Source organism: Heliangelus exortis, chromosome 2, assembly GCF_036169615.1.
Source record: "Heliangelus exortis chromosome 2, bHelExo1.hap1, whole genome shotgun sequence".
NCBI lineage: Eukaryota > Metazoa > Chordata > Aves > Apodiformes > Trochilidae > Heliangelus > Heliangelus exortis.
The window spans coordinates 45660693-45680888 of NC_092423.1; the positions used below are offsets into that span (position 1 = coordinate 45660693).

The 20196-nt window shown below is 37.0% G+C and overlaps 1 protein-coding gene across 2 annotated transcripts in view; it reads right to left on the reverse strand.

Annotated features, from left to right (window-relative positions):
• ULK4 (unc-51 like kinase 4) overlaps positions 1 to 15858 on the reverse strand; it is a 210551-nt gene extending 194693 nt beyond the window's left edge. The window contains exons 1-11 of one of the 2 annotated variants that reach the window (XM_071735884.1): positions 15804 to 15858; positions 12710 to 12855; positions 11484 to 11583; positions 9347 to 9486; positions 6887 to 7049; positions 4901 to 5002; positions 3600 to 3683; positions 2945 to 3020; positions 2210 to 2305; positions 273 to 394; positions 50 to 119 (exon numbers count right to left, since the gene is read on the reverse strand). In XM_071735884.1, coding sequence (XP_071591985.1) covers positions 50 to 119; positions 273 to 394; positions 2210 to 2305; positions 2945 to 3020; positions 3600 to 3683; positions 4901 to 5002; positions 6887 to 7049; positions 9347 to 9486; positions 11484 to 11583; positions 12710 to 12847 — 1091 coding nt within the window. In that variant the 5' untranslated portion in view covers positions 12848 to 12855; positions 15804 to 15858. Of the gene's footprint in view, positions 1 to 49; positions 120 to 272; positions 398 to 2209; positions 2306 to 2944; positions 3021 to 3599; positions 3684 to 4900; positions 5003 to 6886; positions 7050 to 9346; positions 9487 to 11483; positions 11584 to 12709; positions 12856 to 15803 lie in introns of both variants that reach the window. The other variant, XM_071735883.1, reaches the window with a different exon arrangement.
• Between the last annotated feature and the right edge of the window lie 4338 nt (positions 15859 to 20196).

Sequence of the window (20196 nt, forward strand, 5' to 3'; positions counted from 1 at the left end):
AAAATTAAGTGCTTCAAGGGTTTTCTAATTGTTCCTTAGATTTCCATACCTGAGAAGAAATATTGATTCATTTGATTCACCATCACCTGCACTTTTGGGGCGCAATTCAGCCTGAGTTTCTAATGAAAAAAGAACATGAATTTGCATTTAAATGTTAAAGTTAAAAATAAGTTAAAAATAAACAAAGGATAGTTAATAAAGATGTAAATTTATTTAGCGGGAGAAAATTCCCCAGACAAACTAATTCACAATAATATAATAAATAATATTACCTGTCTTGAAAGAACTCCTTGGTGTCTTATGATTTAGTCTTGAAGATGAGAGGCTATCTAGATTTTTATGAGTATGCACTGGCTCTCTGGCAATCCAAGACACAGATGACTCTGGTTCTTCACTGCTGTTTAAAAAGAGATATACACAGATTAAAAAAATAAAAAATAGTGATCATATCCATTACATTTCACTGTACAATTTCACTGTCATTCTCTAGATCAGCACATTATTGTAATATGTGCTACACTTATTTTTTATACTAGAAATGGTAATGACAGAAGATGTACACAAAGACTTGGAAATATATTTTTTAAATCTCTAACTCCCTCAGTAGAACTTGTTTGAAAGAAGCTAGAAAAGCTATATTATTACCACATAATACCAGAACTATAAAGAAATTTTAAAAGCTTTATAGACCATTCAATCTTCACATGAAAAAGTCACAACAGACTTCCAAAAATGAAGTCCAGAGACTTAATTTAGATCAATAGAAACTACCTTTTTTTTTTTTTTTCTTAATGATTCCCATCTCACATTTAGTTGCAATTCTATTGATTTTGGTTGCTTGGGTTTTTTAACATACCTCTGTATTATTCACATGGAAATGGGTCATACAACCTTCCTGAGCAGGCTCTAGGCTATCAAATATTAATCAAAGCCATATTGTGTAGAAAACTGATACATGGGCATAACATTTGGAAAAGTACTGAGCTTTTTCTGCATGTCAAGCTCATGTCCTAAGTTTGTCAACTAGCACATAACTCAGTGGATATATCAGAGCTATTAGAAAACCCTCAAGAATAAATTCAACTAGCCCAAAATTTTGTTGGAGGTTAAGATTCTTCTGATGCTCTGAGAATTCCTCAAAGATGAGCACTGCAGTGGAGGCTGATATAAGTCTTGTTAAAATCCTGAATGTATTCTTACTTTGTGATATAATGTTTAAATCTTGATTTATTATCTGCCTTGGTGGTGAAAGTGGTAATAAAATTAAATGACAATGAGCTGTATCTCACACTAGACAAATGTTAATAAGAAAAATACTGCAACACTAGTATCAGAAATGGGTATTAAGCAACACTAAAGAGTATTTTTAAATAGAGTACAAAAACATTCAGAATCCTAAAAGACAGCTATTGTCATATTAGTTTCCTAGACTGGTATGTAAAGTATCCTTAAAATATTTAAAACAAAAGAACATAAAAGTCAAGACTAAATATTGCAATTCAGAATTTTAAAAAACCCATCACGCTGGCAGAAGCTTTGAAAAAGCCTAATTGCTAAATACATAGAATCTACTATTCACAAAAGGTTTGGGTTTCTCTGCACATCTAGCAGTATAGAATATAGAAATATAGAAGTATAGAATATAGATATAGAAAGCCCACTAGATTAATGCCTTATGTCATAAGCAAAGATTATGGGTCAGCTGCCTTTGCAAGGACATAAGGCTGAATCACACATCTAAGATGCTCTACTGAGAGGCTTTGCAATGCTCTAAGCCTAATGCATAAGCAAAAAAAACTCAGTAGAGAATGAACTGACCCATATTTATAGGATTCTACAAAAAGCTTAAAAAAGAGATCCAAATTACTGTGCATAATTTTTATATAAACAAATAAAGTAAAATGAGAGCAGCTAGTTCAGAAGTAAATTTTAATACATTCTATATCCAGGGGGATGGAATCTGTTGAAAGTAAACAGACAATGTAAACCTGATTCCTAAGCATTCAAAGCTATTCACTAAATGGTGGAAACTCCATTCACCAATTAGTTAATATGAAAATCTACAGAAATATATTAATATATATATTGTATATGAATACATATTTTGTGTATGAATAAATAAAAACATACATAAAAACATAATAAAAATACATTAACATTTGTTTGCTTTGATTCACTGTACAAGAAGTCTTCCTTGAACATTTGGTACCTTGAGCTTGTGCCCAGTCTGTCTGCAGAATCACCACCACAATGGCTAAGTGACCCTTTCCAGAACGGATGCTGCAATAGGTCTGTCCAATTCAGCCTTTTGAAAAGAAAAGAAAAAACAAACTAACAGAAAAAGCAGTGGAAAAATACATCTCCCCAGAGACACCAGAATAGTTTTTTGAACCCAGTGACAATTCAGAGCAATTAACCCTGTTGCTCACTCTTATTTGGTCAACAAATATGTTCTTTTACAGGACAAACTGCCTCATATCAGAAGAAAGAATTCATTCAGCACAAAGGTATGAGACTAAGAATGAAGGAAACTGCACAGTCAACCCCAACATTTGACCTGTCTGAACTACCCTATAAATTATAATCTTATGTTACTTAACAATATGACTCTATCAGCCATAAATCAAAGCCTCATAAAACACATGTCCAGTTCTCTGCAAAAGCAAAGCTGTCAAGTTTTGTAACTTCACATCATTTCATTTATAAAGTTATCTGGCACCAGCTACAAAAAACTTAATATACTTAATGTATATACTTAATGAAAACGTTCATTATGGCTATATTAATATATTAAAAAAGCACATTTCTGGTTTTATGAGGGATTAAATTATTTTTGCATACTTTGTGATCTACAAATTACTATACATATGCTATGATAGCATCTGTTTTTTTCCAGAGGTGAAAATAGACAATAGAGACAGCTGTCATGGATTAGACAGTTTACCTTTTTTGAGGATCCTTTTGAAGCAAGCCATCAAGCAAATTAGTGAAGTCAGCAGAAGGTTTGTGAAAAGCAGAACCTGTAAATAAAATCACTTGATAAGTACTCGGTAGCAAAGCAAACCATCACACAATGTAGATAAAATAATTATCAGATCATGCTAAAAAACTTTTAATTAATAATTTCATCTAAAAAAATCTGCACGCATGAAGAATCTTAAATATAGACTCTTTGCATCCCAAAGGATTCTCAAATAAATTAATAAACATCAAAACAAAACAAACTCAACAATAATCCAAACAAACCACCAGTGCTCTGGCAAACTAATTAAAATTTTTTCTATGTTGAAAAAAAAAAAAACCCAGCACCCTCTAATTACCATTTAGCTGTTAGTAAGCAGTGGAATTGATATCTGCTAAAATTCAAATTAAATTTCCCACAAGCATTATAATTTTGAAAATTATCATAGACGCACCCTAGTATACAATCGAGGTTTCCAAAATTCTTATTTAACTGAGAAAGATTCAACTTCTGAGAGGTCAGAACTATGAATTGGCCTTTATTGATTTTGAAAACAAGAGAGAATTGAAATTAGTAAAAATTTTAACTTGGCAAGTATTACTGTGACTTAATTAAACAAAAAATAACCAAACGTTACCCTCTGGTCTCGGTGGCAATGGATCTTCATATAAAATCTTCTCAATTAATTCAGAAAAGTTATCTGAGAAGAACGGTGGTCTTCCTACAAACAAACAGAAGTGTATTTCACAGATTAGGCAGACTTCAAAATGACTGTCAGGTGCAATGATATATGATGAACTCATACTCCTAAGGAAACATCCAAAGAAAATAAACACCTTCAGCCCAAATTCTGTTTATCAAATTCTCTTGTTAACTCAGATATAAAACCCTGGACCCTTTTCTTCTAGCATGAAGAAAAACAGGGACCAAGGACAGAACAGGTAACGAAGAGGCTTGATTTAGGTCACCATGATAGCCCTATATGAATCAGCAATGAGACAAGAGAAGGCACAGGCAGAAACCTCAATATCTATGTAACTGTGTTCATCCAATGTATCAGTTTATTGTTTAAAACTTGAGAAGGCAGCACTGTAATTCTGTTCTGCGATGAAATTTTCCTTCCAGATGCAGCCATTGTTACTGTGTACTTCACCTGCATTTCAGAAACCCAATGTAGAGTAGTGAAAGAGTTTTTTCTCTGAAAGATCAAATTAATAAACTAGAGTTTAATACTAAGGAGATTAATGTAGTGAAATGAGGCAACCAGGTGTTGTTAATTACGAGGTGGGAGGCGTGAGCTTGTGTTAAGCCCACCTGTGCCCAGTTAGGGCTGACCCCAGCTGCGCATGAGCAGGATTGAGCGACCAATAAAAGGTGAGCTTCCAAATGCATGCTCGGCTCACACTGGAACTCACAACCTCGGCATTGCTCGGCTTTGTACTGCTTCTATCAGCACCGTGCAATAACCTGATTGCGCCACTGGAGCTCACCCCCTCACCTTTTATTGGTTGCCCAATCCTGCTCATGCGCAGCTGGGGTCAGCCCTAATTGGGCACAGGTGGGCTTGGCACAAGCTCACGCCTCCCACCCCGTAATTAGCAACACCTGATTGCCTCATTTCACTACAGATTAAGAATGTTATACTATCAGAATGTGAGGCCTGCTATAATTTAAAATCATAGTATTTATATTATACAGGTTGGTTAGTATCATAATATTTAGATCACAGTCAAGAAGACCACTCAATAGTATTACTTCACTTGATTATTTGATAAAAGTCTCCCTTTTTTTTTTAAAGTACAAATTCTTTAAAATAATTTTAAATCCTGTTTTAAGTTCTTCTGTATCTTCACTTCACTAGAAAGTTAACAAGAATGTATTCTGAGACCATAATCTATGTGTCCATTATCACATATAATCAATACACAAATTTACAACCTGAGAACATTTCATAAAGTAAACATCCCAAGGACCACAGATCACTGGCTTTGGAGTAGTCTTCTCCCTTGATTGCTTCTGGAGCCGTGTATTGTGGAGAGCCTACAAAATAGAGCATTTATAATGCACTTTGATCGTTAATTCAGTATTTATCCTGGTCAGCACTTCAAACTTCAAGTTCAGTGAGTTAGGAATTAACTTCACTTACTATAAAAAAACTGAGATACAAAGCTGTCCTGGTTTGGGCCAGGATAGAGTGTTAAAGTGACAAAAATTTAAGTTTCAAAGGAACTTCTCTCACATAATTTTACTGAATTATGCAGGATTACATATGCTATTTTGTTGTTTATTTCACTTATATTTACCAAGCTAGCTTGTGCTACACTTTCCTAACATTGTGATTAATGCAAAGGATGTTTTGATGTATTTTGACAGCTTCCAGAGCCAAGCATACTGAGCAGAACAGTAAACTAACATAATTTGCACTTGAGGAACATAAATAATTATCTCACATGAGGGATTTTTTTTTGTTGGTTGGTTGGTTTTGTGGGTTTTTTTTTTCACAAGACAGAAACCTCCATGAAATCGGAAAACTCTTGCTACAAAACCAACATAGTTAGCCAGATGGATCACTGACCTAAAATAGCTATTTTCACACTAAAACATTATGAAGATATCACATATTAAATGTCAGCAGCTTATTCACAAACCCCTTTTATCTTGATATCAAAAAAGAAACACACAGTTCCTATTTCTACAGTTGTTCTCTTCTAAACACTAACTTGGTTCTCAAAAACCTCTAAAAATTACACAAACTCAGCAAAATCATCAATTCTCATCATCAATAGTACTTCAGAAAGCATATTTTGGATTTTTTTGTTGTTGGGTTTTATTTTTTCCAGTGACAGGACATTAACCATACACATGAAAACACCTGTTCTAGAAGGTGTTCTAAAAGGAGATTTGTATTTTTTCCTAAATAAAAATCTGGTCTTTACAGCATCATATTAAGAAAGCTCTCTTTGTTCCCGTAAATATTGCCAAGAACTCCTGATAACAATACCTGCTATGATACATCATTATCTTACAAACAGTTATTAGTGATATGCTCTGGGATGATGACCAATACAACGCTTGGAAGATTAAAACCAAGATTCTGAATTTTTCTTCAATGACAAAATAACATAGTATTTGCAACCTGTCAACCTTGCATGAATCTGTCCATTGAAAGCACAGCACACTAACTTTCTCAAACTTTAAAAAGGAATTATCATTCTTAAGTAAAAGGTACTGAAACAGTCAAGTCCCAAACTAGAAATCACTTGGATCATTTGAATCAGCAAGGACAATGAGGGTGCAGCAGTGCAGTTTGCAATGAAGGGCAGTTTTGCAGTTTGATGCAACACTGAATTTTGAGCATACAAATTCAAAATAGTCACCTCCAGTTATGTTCTATTGAGAGTTTGTTATACAAGTATACTACAGTTGTTGACAACCTACATATGAATTTCCATCCAAAAATAACCCGGTCTGTTTATAAAAAGCAGTAGAGGTTATGAATTGCTAATATGCCATACATTTTATGACAGACAGAAGTACATTTTTTTCCAACTGTTATTTAAACTGGCTTTATGAAACTTAGAATTACTGTAAATAGCTTCTTTTCTGTCTACTCACTTGCAGCTGCTGTTCTCAGAGTTATGTTCCCTCTAAACAACCTTCTTTCAGATCAAAATTTTGGGTTTGAGCTTACTTTAAAAATTCCCCATATGCAGGATATGTAAAGCCTGTTTACATAAAATGTACAGATTGTGCTTTGTGTGGTAAAGACAAACACAAACATAAGAAATCATTAAAAATTAAAACACCAACAGAACGATGAACAACTAATTTTTCTTCTCTCCAAATTATTTAAAACAAAGGTTTTTCCAACTTCCATTCTGTCTCTGTGGTATAATTTAGTTTTGAGTTGTAAAAATATCATACCTTGAAATCTCTTTTTCAGATTTCTTTGTGGAGTGCTTTCACTGATATCTCCTTCACCTTCTTCAGATCGAACTAAAGCAAAAAATTCTTCCAAGTTTTCACCCTCCACTTTAGCCAAGCAAAAATTACTGAATTTCAAGGTGCCAGGCCCTTCCAGCAGAATCTAGAAGAACAAACACAATCCAACAAAAAAATATAATATACTAAAACTGACGATCATTGACATTTCCAAAGAAAATTATAAAATAATTTTAAAAAAAACTCAGAATCTCAACTCACTTAAGTAGGTATAGTAGAGATAGTGATCACTACAACTAAAACCAGGGAAAAGTTTCTCTTTTAACACCAATACTGTCTTTTTTCATATAACAAAAAAATTACTGAATCTCACAATAGAAACCTGAATAGGTTTAAATGCACAATTTTCTTTCCTCATTATTAAATCTAAATGAGCAATGAAGTTACTATAGGAAAGAAAGTAAGAGTAAAACTATACAGGACACTAAAAGTACAGTTAAAAGAATCATTTAATTTGAGGAAAAAGAAAAGTGAATCTTTCCAATTTTATTTAATACAAAATTCCAAAAATTCCTCCAGTGACTGCGAGAGTATATCTACACATTCACTGCTTATTCTCATAAATAAAACCTTTATAATCAAAAAAAAGTTTTGAGAAATAGCTCCCTATTCAGATGGGAAAGAAAAATTAAAAAAAAAAAAAAAATTTACTTTAGCATTCAGTATTTTGTATTCCACAGAATACTTGACAGCAACATACTTCTTTGGAAGTATGAATGGAGGCATCTCCATTATGCTTTATTCATATTTTTTCTACTACTTTTGAACCTACAAATGACAGAAGTTGAATATAGTTTTTCAAGTTTTTACAGAAAATTCAGAGACGAGCAACTTGATCACTTAGAGATCAATTTAAAAAACAGTTACTGTTAAGCAATAATTTTTGGTTATAGTTACATTCTGGTTACTACATAAATTAAAAACAAACATTGACAAACATTGACAACTGTACATAAATTCTACAAGCATACACAAATAAAAAACTACATGGAGATTTATGTAAACATTGGAGAGAAATTAACTTGAGGGATGAACCACGCAGTGGATAAGGAATTGGTGAATGGTTGCACTCTAAGAGTTGTTGTCAATAGCTCGATGTCCAGGGGGATATCAATGATGAGTGGCATTCCTCAAGGTTTAGTACTGGGACTGGTGCTCTTTAACACCTTTCTCTGCAACATGGGCAGCGGAGTTGAGCGCACCCTCAGCAAGTTTACTGATGAGCAAGTTTGCCAAGCTGCGTGGTGCAGCCAACACACTGGAGAGGAGGCCATCCAGAAGGACTTCTAAAGGCTTGACAGGTGGTTCCATACCAACCTCATGAAGTTAAGCAAACCCAAGTGCAAGGTCATATAGATGTCTCCAGGCAATCTCAAGCAGAATTACACGATGGGGGATGAAGGGATGGAGAAGCAATTCGAGGGAGGTGATTCTCCCCATCTACTCTGCCCTCACGAGACCCCACCTGCAGTACTGTGTTCAGTTCTGGAGCCCCCAACATAAAGAAGGACATGGAGCTCTTGGAGCAAATCCAGAGGAGGACCATGAATATGATCCAACGGCTGGAACACCACTCCTATCAATACAGGCTGTTCTGTCTGGAGAGGGCTCCAGGAAGACTTTAAAGCAGCCTTCCAGTACCTGAAGGGGCCTACAGAAAAGGTGGGGAGGGACTTTTTACAAGGGCGTGTAGTGACAGGACAGGGAATAATGGCCTTACACTGGAAGAGGGTAGGTTTAGATTAGATATTAGGAAGAAATTATTTAGTGCCAGGGTGGTGAGATGCTGGAACAGGTTTCCCATGTCAGTTGTGAATGTCCCATCCCTGAGAGTGTTCAAGCTGGATGAGGCTTGAGCAACCTGGTTTAGTGGGAGGTGTCCCTGCCTATGCTGGAGGGTTGGAACTAGATGACCCTTAAGGTCCCTTCCAATACAAACCATTTTATGATTCTATGATTTGTATGTTTATACAAAAGTAAGATGGCAATTTAAATGGCATTTGGAAACAATACATAACATTATTAATAGAGAAAGTTTCAGTTAACTTTATTCCCTCATTAACATATTCTATTACTTTAAAATATTCTGCAGCATGAGTATAATAATAAAGTCATACATCCAAGATCAAAGAACTAAAATCCTTCATCAATTCAAATAAGTACACCAAATCAAAATTAATCTATCCCAATGCATCAAATATATAAAAGAGAAAGAAATCAATTCTATCATAAAATAACCATATGTCTCCACATATGTTCTAGAGCTAAAACTGGTCTCCAACCTGAGGCAAATCTCTTCCAAACAGTAAAATAGAACAAATGAAATGCTAATGGCATACCAAGTAACGTGTAGTGTCTACTGTAAACACTACTTCTCCTTACCTTCCCAGGTGTCAGTTCACAAAAGATAATTCCAAGTTTATGAATATGGTATAGACCAGTAATCAAATCAACACCAAATTCTCTCACTACATCTTCAGGTAGATGTTCATCTTGAGCAATAACAGATTCTAGAGAACCACCTGAAATACATTTACACATCTTCAGCAAGTGCATAAAGAACATGCCATACAGATAAGTTCCTGAGACATTATATAAGCTTCTTTAAAAGTTGTCAAGAAAAAAAATTATTATCAGCAGATAAAAATATTTCTTGATATTACCTATAGTTAAAAAAGCCAAGATATATAGAAAAAAATAACCTATTTCCAATACTGTGACAAAAATCTTCATTTTTCCCACAATTAAATTGACTGCATAACTTGCCTTTTTTCTTCTTCTTTTTCAAAAGAAACATAAGGGAGAAAATTGCAAAAATCATTTTTCTTCTTCCCCCATCATCTACTTCCTCACATCCCACTGATCCTCAGTTATATCAGATTCACTGCATTTGAGCCATTCCTGCCCTAACTGTTCACAGGACATAGATTTCTCTTAATCTCATTTCCCACAAGCTCATTGATCACTCTTTCTCTCTCCTTCATGTCCCAGTCTCCTGTCCTAAAAATGCAGTCCATTTCCTCTATCTCATTTGGTCCTTTCCTATTCCTGCACCAAACCTGATCCCCTGGTTTGTATTTTGTCAATTATCTCTCAGTTTCCTGGCTTATCTATTATTTATATTTCGGTCAATTCATGCAGATGAAAATCTCTGAATGAAAACAGGGATTAGGAAAGCTTTTCATAGAAAATTATACTAAATCTTTTATTCCAAATCATACAATAGATCATTCTGAGCTTTATTCATTTTGCTCAGTAATTTTAGTTCAGAAAATAGCAAGACTAAAAGTTTTGTCAACACAATATTCTTCAAATCATTAACACTGCTGAATCTTAAAATTATATTCTTTCTAAGCTTTTTTTATGCTGTTTAGTAAACCAGTTACTCCTTCGAAACCAAGCTCCATATTGCACAGCTATAGCAAAGAATTTCCCACCAGGTTTATTTACTGGGGTTTATAATGCATTTTAAAGAACTACATATAGAATAATACCATAATATAATCAAATACACAAAGGAAAAATAGCAAAACCAGCAACACAGAAATATGCTGTTCCAGATTACAGAAATTCACTTTGTCACCTTGAGCAAAGCACAAACTCACTTTGTCACCTTTCAAAAGCAGTTTTCAAGGCTCTACAAAATCGATAATAAATCCATGTCTTATTCTAAATAAGTTAGCTTCAAGACTCTCCTTGCAGTGAACTACAATACTGCAAGGTAAAATTGGATTATAACTGTTCAAACTATACTTGAACAGGCTACCTGTCTAATAACTTACATATGTGCCCATGTTAGACTAATCAAACAGACCAAAGCTTCCATATGAGCTGTTCACTTTTTATCACTGAAACAATGACCTGATTTTCTTTTTGCCAGAACATGTAGCGTCTCTGTCAGTAATTTGAAACAATTCTGGACAGAAAAAAAAGACTGCAAGTAATATGAACTTTTACTATGAAACAAACTCCATGCATCACTTGCACAACTGGATGCTTGTTTTTTCCATGTGGGGTACAGCATGGTATCTGGAGTTTAAAACATGTAGTTATCATGATTAAAGGGAGCTGCAGAAAATTTCTTCAGTGGATTGCTGAGAACCTATCAAAACTTCACAAATCACTTCATGCAGTTTTGGGTTCTCTGAGATCCAAAATTAACATCTTAAGATAAAAACCAAAATACTTCTACTGAACAGGAAGAAAACTTACTCATTTACTATTAGCTACAAAATTGCCCTTTGACTGAAACATTTATTTGAACAATAATGTCGTTTTTACATTGTAACTTGATTTGCTTCTTGCTGTCTTGCAAATCAGAGAAATAAGACTTCAAATGATTTCTAAGAAGGTTTCCAAAAGTAAAACCATTTTTTTATGTAAGCAGGCTTTTCAAGTTAATAACCAGGTAATTATTAAATATTTTCAATGATCTAAGTATGTGTAGTGGAGAAACTGTTATACAAAATCTCTTACAACTAGTGACTCCATAAATTTTCACCTTTTGAGTTTATCTTACCTGTGCATAATTCCACTACAAGCCATAGATGATTACTTGTTTCATACCATTCATGAAATGTTACTATATTCTTGTGTCTGATTTCATGAGTCAAGCGAACCTAGAACAAAGTTTTTGACATACTTAGCTGGGAAAAAAACCCAAAAGCAATATATACGGACTTAAGGTGGCAGAAGACAACTTTACTCAAGATGAGCTACTTGTTTTCTTACCTCTTGCAGTGCACTAAATTTATTCTTCAATTGAAATATTTTAGTTTATATATATATTGAGGAAAGATAACTTTCCTCACAGACTCTGCCCAACTCACCTGTTTTTTAAAAAATAGAAAAAAAGAAAAAAAAAGGAAGCTCCTCAACCCAAAATCATAAGCACTCTTTAACCTTACTGCATCACTAAAACAACAACAAAGTGTAAACCAGAATCTGGGGTGCAACTTGCATTCCTACTTTCCTTCCAATGAGAAAACACGCATGAGACAACATGGTGAATACAGTACGAGGAAATCAAAAGCAAATTTTTCTGTCACTCTTGATATTATTAGAAAAGAACTATCATTCAAGGGTCCCTGGAAATCTGTATTTCTATGACACCTACATGATCTAATCTCTACAGAAGCCTCTGTATCTTGTCAGAGTGCTATATAAGGTATCCCCGAGGGCCTTCTAAGAGGAATATGCTTCTAAGAAAAAAAATTAATCACCCAACAAACAGCAACTGAAAAAATGAGAGGCAATAGGAAACATTATGTATCTACTAGAAAAATTTAAATGAAATGTCTATTTGTATCAGTTACAGTTTATTTTCCAGAAAGTTTCTTATGCGTAAAATTCTGCCAAGGTATTACAAATCACAAGTTATTTACCTTAAATGCTATTCCTTCATCAAAAAAAATTTATTCTGCATGAGAAATTTATTACTATTTCTACCACTGGATTTGCAAAATTGATTTAAAAAATAAAGAAAATCACTACATGTAACCATTTTTACAAGTTCTCAGACGTATCACAGAAACAGTAAGCCTGTGAACATGGACTTATGCACGCAATTTAAACAATAATATAATCGGACCTTAAAATAATCCTCTTTTTAAAGAGTAAGATTTAAAAATTTTAAGACACCGATCTGAATTGAGAACATGGTATTTTTATTTTATATTAGCTGTGCTACAAGGTTTTAGTAAGCTATATCTTTTCCCAGAGTTAACAGGAAAAAACATTACTTACCCAGTTTGCTATTTCAGCTCTTTTGCATTTCTCTGTACAAAGAATAGCAACAAAATTAATTGTCCCCTTTCTTCTTCCTTTATAAACAACTGTCTTATTTCCTCTTCCAATCTCTTCATAAAGAATGAAGTTCTCCATACTTAAGGCTGTTTTACAAACAATGGATTAGAAACACGGTATTAGTCTCAAAAACAAACCTTTAAAGAAGGGGCAGGGGGGCTGGGAGGGAGAATTCAAATTTAATAGTAATTGATGAATAGCATTTACCCTCCCGATTCTTAAAAATAGAGATTATACACTTTCAGCAAGATTAATAACAATTACTTTAAAGAAGGCCTCCTCTCAGGAAATATCAGCAAAATTTTGAAGAAACGATTGAATCTTCCACTTCAAAAGTTCTTAACATATTTCTGCCCAAGTGTACTTCAGGCAAAGGGGCCTCTGCAACAATGTAATCTACACCTGCCAAACAACTCATTTCATCAGCACAACCAAAAAACACAGAACTATAAATATTAGTGTTCCTACTAATGCCAAGCTGAGTGCAGCTTTAACAGCTATAGCATTCAATATTAAGAACTTTTTATGGATAGAGACAATGCTTTGCAGATAAACCCTGAGTAAATTTATAGAATCACAGAATGGTTTGGTTTGGAAAGGACCGTTAAAGGTAATCTGTTGACAGATGTTGCATTGTGGGAACGAGACAGTTCCATAGGAAGTGAGTTTATATTTCTAACTACCATTTATGTATTCAGAATTTTATATGCTTTAGCTTTCATACTGAAACAAACACAGCATTTGTTGCAAATTCCAACAAGTGGAATTTATATGTTTATATAGTCAGATGCTTTTCATAAAAGTCTGGTTAAATATTCATTACATAAATATTTTCCCTGAGAATCATTAAGCAATGGGAGACCTTAAAGCAAAATACTTTGCTTTTTATACATATAAAGCACATATGTACATATACGTATGTGTATATATATATATTTAATACATCAGGTAAGAGTTCCTCATCAGCTTTCTATCCTACTCCACATCTATTCCATTGGATTAAGAGCAGAGAGACCCAATATTGGCATACCCCAGAAGCAGGATATGTTACTAACTAGTCCTCAGTGACCACCATGTAGTAACCTCTTTCAGCTCCAGGAGACTTTCACATTCAATGCCCACTTCTTCCAACTACCCATTTAACTAGGAAATGATAACTAGTTCCAAGCCATCTGGAGCTGTTCTTTCTCATGTCTAACATAAGGATGGAGAGAATGACTGTTTAAGCAGTACAGCTGTCAGATGCCTACTTGCTGAACAAAACCTCAATTTCACTGTAACTCTTACATGAGACACAAAACACTTAGAACAAATCAAAGACCAAAATGAAGAACAGAGAATTCCCAAGCTTTCAGAGAGGACTGACTTCAAGTGAAAACACAACAAAGCATTGGGCAGCACCAGACTACAAAGAGCCTGTTCACTGAAATACTGGCTCTTGCCATACACTAACCAGGTGCCACAGTACAATTCAAATGATCCAGAATTACAACATACCTAGGAATCTGATTGCAGGATTTCCTCCACCAAATATTCAAAACAGAAGTTTTCTTCCCGAAAGAATAAAGAAACTCACTATTAGAATTCAAAATCCCTGAGATTAATACTGTAAATTATTACTCTCAGACAGTGTAACACAAAAAGAAAGACCTTTTCTTCTACAGTTGCCTATGAGAACAAGATAATTATACAACAATCATGTTTGCCAAACATCCCAAAATAAGGAACATAGAGAAAGCATCCAAACAGATTTGGGTCTCCATTACTTCACATCTCTTTTCTGATTCATGCAGATCATTACACCATTTTAGGTTACTTCTTCTTTTCAGTTCACAAAATGACCAAATAACCCATAGTGTCACTCTCCAGTACACAAAGATTTCATAATAGCAATGCAATAGAAAGACATCCAACAAATGCAATTGCCAACCCACAGCCCATCCCCCAAATTTATATGATTACAATCCCTTCCTTGCTTTTCCTCTTTCCCAAGAATACTTTAAATCTGACATGTGCACTTCACCACAAGCCTAAAGCATATACTTGTCAGACAGACAGAAGATGTCTTCATGTTGGATATAAGAAAGCCATTATGATCTGCTCATACAATAAACCATACAGGTTCATTGCCAGATTTAAAAACAAGTACAGAAATATGTGGTTATTTAACAAAGCAAGACCAACAAAATGCAAGTGCACACTAGGACAGAGCAGTCATGGTCATGGGACAGGGAAGCCCTTCACTGTTACCTCACGACTGGCAGTACTTGCAAATAAGGTCTCCATTTCCTGCTCTGCAAGAGGCTACAGGGGTAGACAGATGCAACCAGTCTTGCATCCCTGAGTCTAAAGAGTAATGGCTATGTAATCATTTCAGTACACAAAACAATGGAGCATGACCCATGATACAGACAAAGTATGGTCATCAGTTTTGAAATAAAGTGCAAAGAGATGCAGCCAAGTGAGAAAAAGAAGTGAAAAGAACTATCCAGAGATGAGATGGCTGCTGTGGAAGCCTGCCACACGACCGTCTGCAATGAAACAGATCATAAACTCCACAAAAGAACACAAAACAGCCAACTCCGATTGCCAAGGGAACTCCATTTGCTCTGGGCAGGATCCAAGAGTACAACATCAAGAAAACACACCTCCAGAAAGACTCTTTCTTTCCCTTGATGAGTGAATGACCAGCGCAAGACCTGAGCTCTCCTGCAGCCAAAGCTTTGCTAAGAGCAGCCAGCTGGGCAGGTGCAGTGTTGTAGCCCTTGGGACACAGCAGCCCTCCTGCAGCGGAGGTGAGGGTGCTACAAGGTAGGTCACCCTCTGGCGGGTCTCCTGCCCCTTAGGAGGCCTTCATTTGGGGTGCCAGGGTAAGCTGAAGTACACCAATCCACCACCCACCAATCCACGAATCCACGAATCCACCACCGACCAACACACCACCGACCAACACACCATCCACCATCCATCATCCACCATCCACCATCCACCATCACCCACCACCCACCACCCCCAGCTCTGAGCCTGCACTCACACTCAAGGACCGTGGCCGCGGGTACGTGACCCAGGGCGAGGGGGGGGCCACGACCGTTAGGCACGCGCGCGCCAGCTAACGGCCGTTAACCGTCCCCGGGAAGGCGGAGCGGAGCGGTGCCGGGGCGATCGGATGGGAAGCGACAGCCGTACCTGTGAGGCGGAGTAGGGGGGAGGTGGGCAAGGAGGCAGCGTTACTACCGGCGCGCCGCCGCCATCAACCAAAATCTGCGGAGCTCCGCCCCCGGGATGGAGTCTGCCATGCCCCGATGACGGGGAGGAAGGAGTTGGAAGTGTCAAAAGGAGAAACCCATCCTTGCACGCCACAAAACACAGCCAGTCCGGAGAGGCATCTACACAAGAGGAAGAATGTCTCCAGGAATTGCTTTTATTTCCTCTTACTCTAGAAAGAACGCACTGCCGGATCCTACGACGCTCTGTCCACCTCTGGAATGATCGCCACCCCGCGCCCGTATCCAGGAGACGGCGCAGACGCCGGAACCGGACCGCAGCCGCCATTGGGCCAAGGAGGCGTCTACGTCAGAGAGGGTCCGGAGCTCGTAGGGAGTTCCCGGATGTCGCCGGGCGTGGTGGGGTGCCTGAAAGGGAAGGGTGTAAGGGGCACAGCCGCCCGGTTGCCAGGCAACCGCCCGTGCCGGGGTGAGGGTTGGAGGGGCCCAGGCAGCGCGGCGGGACCGGCAGGATCAACCTGGCAGCTGATCGATAAAGCCTGTAGCTAGTGGTGTCCCCCAGGGGTCAGCACTGGGTCCTGTCCAACATACTCATCAATGATCTGGATGAAGGGACAGCGCGCAATGATCAGAGTACTGGAGTATCTCCCGTATAAGGAAAGGCTGAGACCAAGCAGACAGTACCCAGAGACAGGACAAGGGGCAATTGGTACAAATTGGAACACAAGAATTTGCATATACACCCAAGGAAAAACTTTAAGGGTGACAGAGCACTTGAACGGGCTGTCAATAGAGGTTATGGAATGTGTCCTTCTCTAGAGACATTCAAAACACACCTGCATGCAGTCCTATGCCACCTGATCCAGGTAAGCCTGCTTTAGCAGGTGGCTTGGACTAGATAAACAACTTTAGCGATCACTTCCAACCCCTACCATTCAGTGATTCTGTGACTACCGGGATGGGGACATCCCTCAGGAAGGCCAGCTTGCCGAAAGGGGACTCCAGGAGCACCTGGCCATCTTCAGTCTGGACAGCTGGGGCTACTTCGTTACACCTACATAAGTTTAGCACATGTTGTGTCATCAGTGCTGTCATGGTGATCTGTAAACTCCTCACTGGGGAGCACTTTTTAGAATAAAATTTAGCCTTTGAAACAATTGGTTTCCATTTTTTGCGTTTTTTTTTTTTTTCATCCTAGGGTGCTCTGGTATTGGTTAGTGTAAAGGTCTCTGAACAAGTAAAGTATCCTTTTATGTTATGTGACAAAACATCTCACAACATCTGGTGTGTCCTCCTAAGAAAGCAGCAAGGAATTATGTTTTTTCTGTTTTCCCACCTCCACCTTGACTTCCTAGCAGTTTTGAACCCAAAGACAACCACACTGGATAAAAGGAATAATAGTATTCCTCAGAGGAAGGATACAATCTGTAGTAAAATGAGGCAACCAGGTGCCACTAATTACCAGGTAGTGGGCATGAGCTTGTGTTAAGCCCACCTGTGCCTAATTAGGGCGGGCCCCAACTGCGCATGAGCAGGACTGGGGGCCAATAAAAGGTGAGGCTCAAACTCACAGGCTCAGCTCACTCCTGAGCAAGGCAGCAGAGAGGTCAGTCGGATCCGGAGCAGTAGCACCAAGCCAGGCTGACCAGTCCTGAGAGCAACCAACTCAGGGCACTGTCTGTGCACTTCTGCGGGGACACCTGTTGGACCTTGGAGCGCTGTGCCCTAAGAGAGGTTTGTCTTGCAACAAAATTTTTCTTCAGGCTGGTAACAGATGGCCAGATATTTTTTTTTTCTCCAGGCTGATAACAGATGGCTAGATATTTTTTTTTACCCCCACTGTAGGAAAGATTTCAGGAAGAATTTAAACCCCCCAGATACCAAAAGGGACAAAAGAGAAAAAAGAGAGAGGGGGGGGTTTGATCCCTCTGGTTGGGAAAGGGTTTCTAGAAAGGTGTTAGCTGCAACAAGTGCTTCAATTTTGTTTTGTTTTGTATCTTCTTACACAACAGGACTGTTGTAGACACAAAGCACAGATCTGGAGAAAATTAAGCATTAATTACATAACTTGCCAAACATTTTGTTCCAATTCAGCTGCTGAGGGCTTTTGTATAGAGTGTACAGAACTAGTAAGAAATCAGTGCTGCACATAGGTATAGTTGTTGTTGCTCTTTTATTGGATTTCTACATAGAATTGTCCTGACTCATAAGCACTGAAAAATATTATGTGGATATGCATGGCAAAGTTGTTTGCTTCTTACCAATTTCAGGTTCTCTTGCATTTTGCAGCATACTTTTTTAGTGGTTATAGATCTGTAATTAGCAATGAAGCTACAACTTTGAAACTACACAAGCAAAACAGAATTTCCATCTCATGTAAATGAGAAGTTGACCAGATATAAATAAAATGGATGCCTATCTAGACATCACCTAGTTTCTTTCAGTAAGCACAAGAAAAATATGCTTGGAAGAGGGATTTGTTTAGATTTTAGAAAACTCTGTTTTATCTTTGGTTCTGATGAGCTTGACTGATATAAAGAAGAAGAAATAGAATATTAGCTCAACTGCAGAACTGGTCATGACAACAGTTTGATGGCAGTTCTTTAAGTCATTTAATTCATTATCCCTGCCCAAGAGGACAAAAATAAGGCACAATAACCAGCATATCACTGCTATTTTTTCCAGATTTCTAGTGTTTTGGCCTATGTGTAGTTTCCTGTTAAACTAGTCCAAATTAGGGACAATTTTTATGCAGAGAGGGTGACAATTACCCTGGAGGTATTTAAAAAACATGTAGATGAGGCTCTTCAGGACTTAGTGTAGTAGGCATGATGGGTTTTGGGATTTTTTTGGATGGGGAGATATGACAGTTCTGTGAAATATACCTGTTTGGGGGAGATAGTATGAAAAATAATGTTTACAAAGTCTTTTAAGATCTTCATACATTAGCCGCAATAGCATTAAGAAGTACGTAGAGAAACAATAAAATGTTGTAATAACAAGTCAGAGATTCAGAGCTTTAAAAATTAAATGTCTTAAAGATGAAATGTAAATTACTAACAGACACAAGGGAATATGTTGACCCATAACCCTCTGTTGTTGTAGTACTTGTTAGGGACTATAGCACATCTTTGTTATTGAAACACTTCACTACATGTCTATCTTTCTCATTAGCTGAATACACAATTGCAACACCCAACAGATGGGGAACTTTCCCTTCACTTTGGTACAAGAATTTGGAACTCTCTTCAAACATGTCACTTGCTCCCAGTATAAGAGTTACCTGGAAGAAATAATCTAAATTCAAATACAAATAAGGGCTGTAATTACAAGACTCTTTGTTGGTGGCTTTTTCTTAATGTTTTAGTCTGATACTCTTTTAGTCTGTTATTGAACATGACTTCAAGCATTGTATTCAACAAACTCCAGTTACTGCAGTAAACTTTTCTGTGGGAATATTTTCAACATTCAAGAATGGAATGCAAAATATTCTCTCTGCTGTTTGCACCATTTCAATACTCATAGCAGTCGGTACAGCAAACTCAATCTTGCTCTTTGCCTGGCTATTATATGTGGCAGTCTGATGTAATCAAATTTTTGTTCTCAAAATATGTGATCTAATTTAAGGTAAACTCTGATCTTGTAATTGAAACTACACCGTTCATAATGATTAAATATTTTGTTTCTCTGCCCTCAATGGGTACTACTGAAGCCTCTGACCTTGTTCCCAAAAGTCTGACTAACAGCCTATCGTACTAAAATATGTTTACATTTCATTTGCCTTTGGTAAAAAGATCTTGCTTGCTCTAGTGCCTGCTGAAGATGCTAGACAATTCTGTTTTATTTTGCCACATATCCTAGGTTTTCTCACAGCTATCATGTTTACTCAGTCTCTATCCCATCTTGCTAGTACATGATGTTTCTTTCTATTCCAGACTGACTTCATTCTCAAGAGAGTTTCTATTCTTAGTGTCCTGGATATGATGATACAGTTGCTCATGTACAATATTTTTATGTTCCTTTTGCCTTGACAGCTCTGCCATTTCTGGGAGATATGCAGGGCCACTTGTCTGGTATTTGACCATTTTAGAAGAATCATGCACATAAACATAAGCACATCTTTATCTTGTATTTGTTATTCTCATGTTCTTTTCCAATATCCCCTTGAAACTAATACATACTTTCACTGTTTGGGTGAAACTT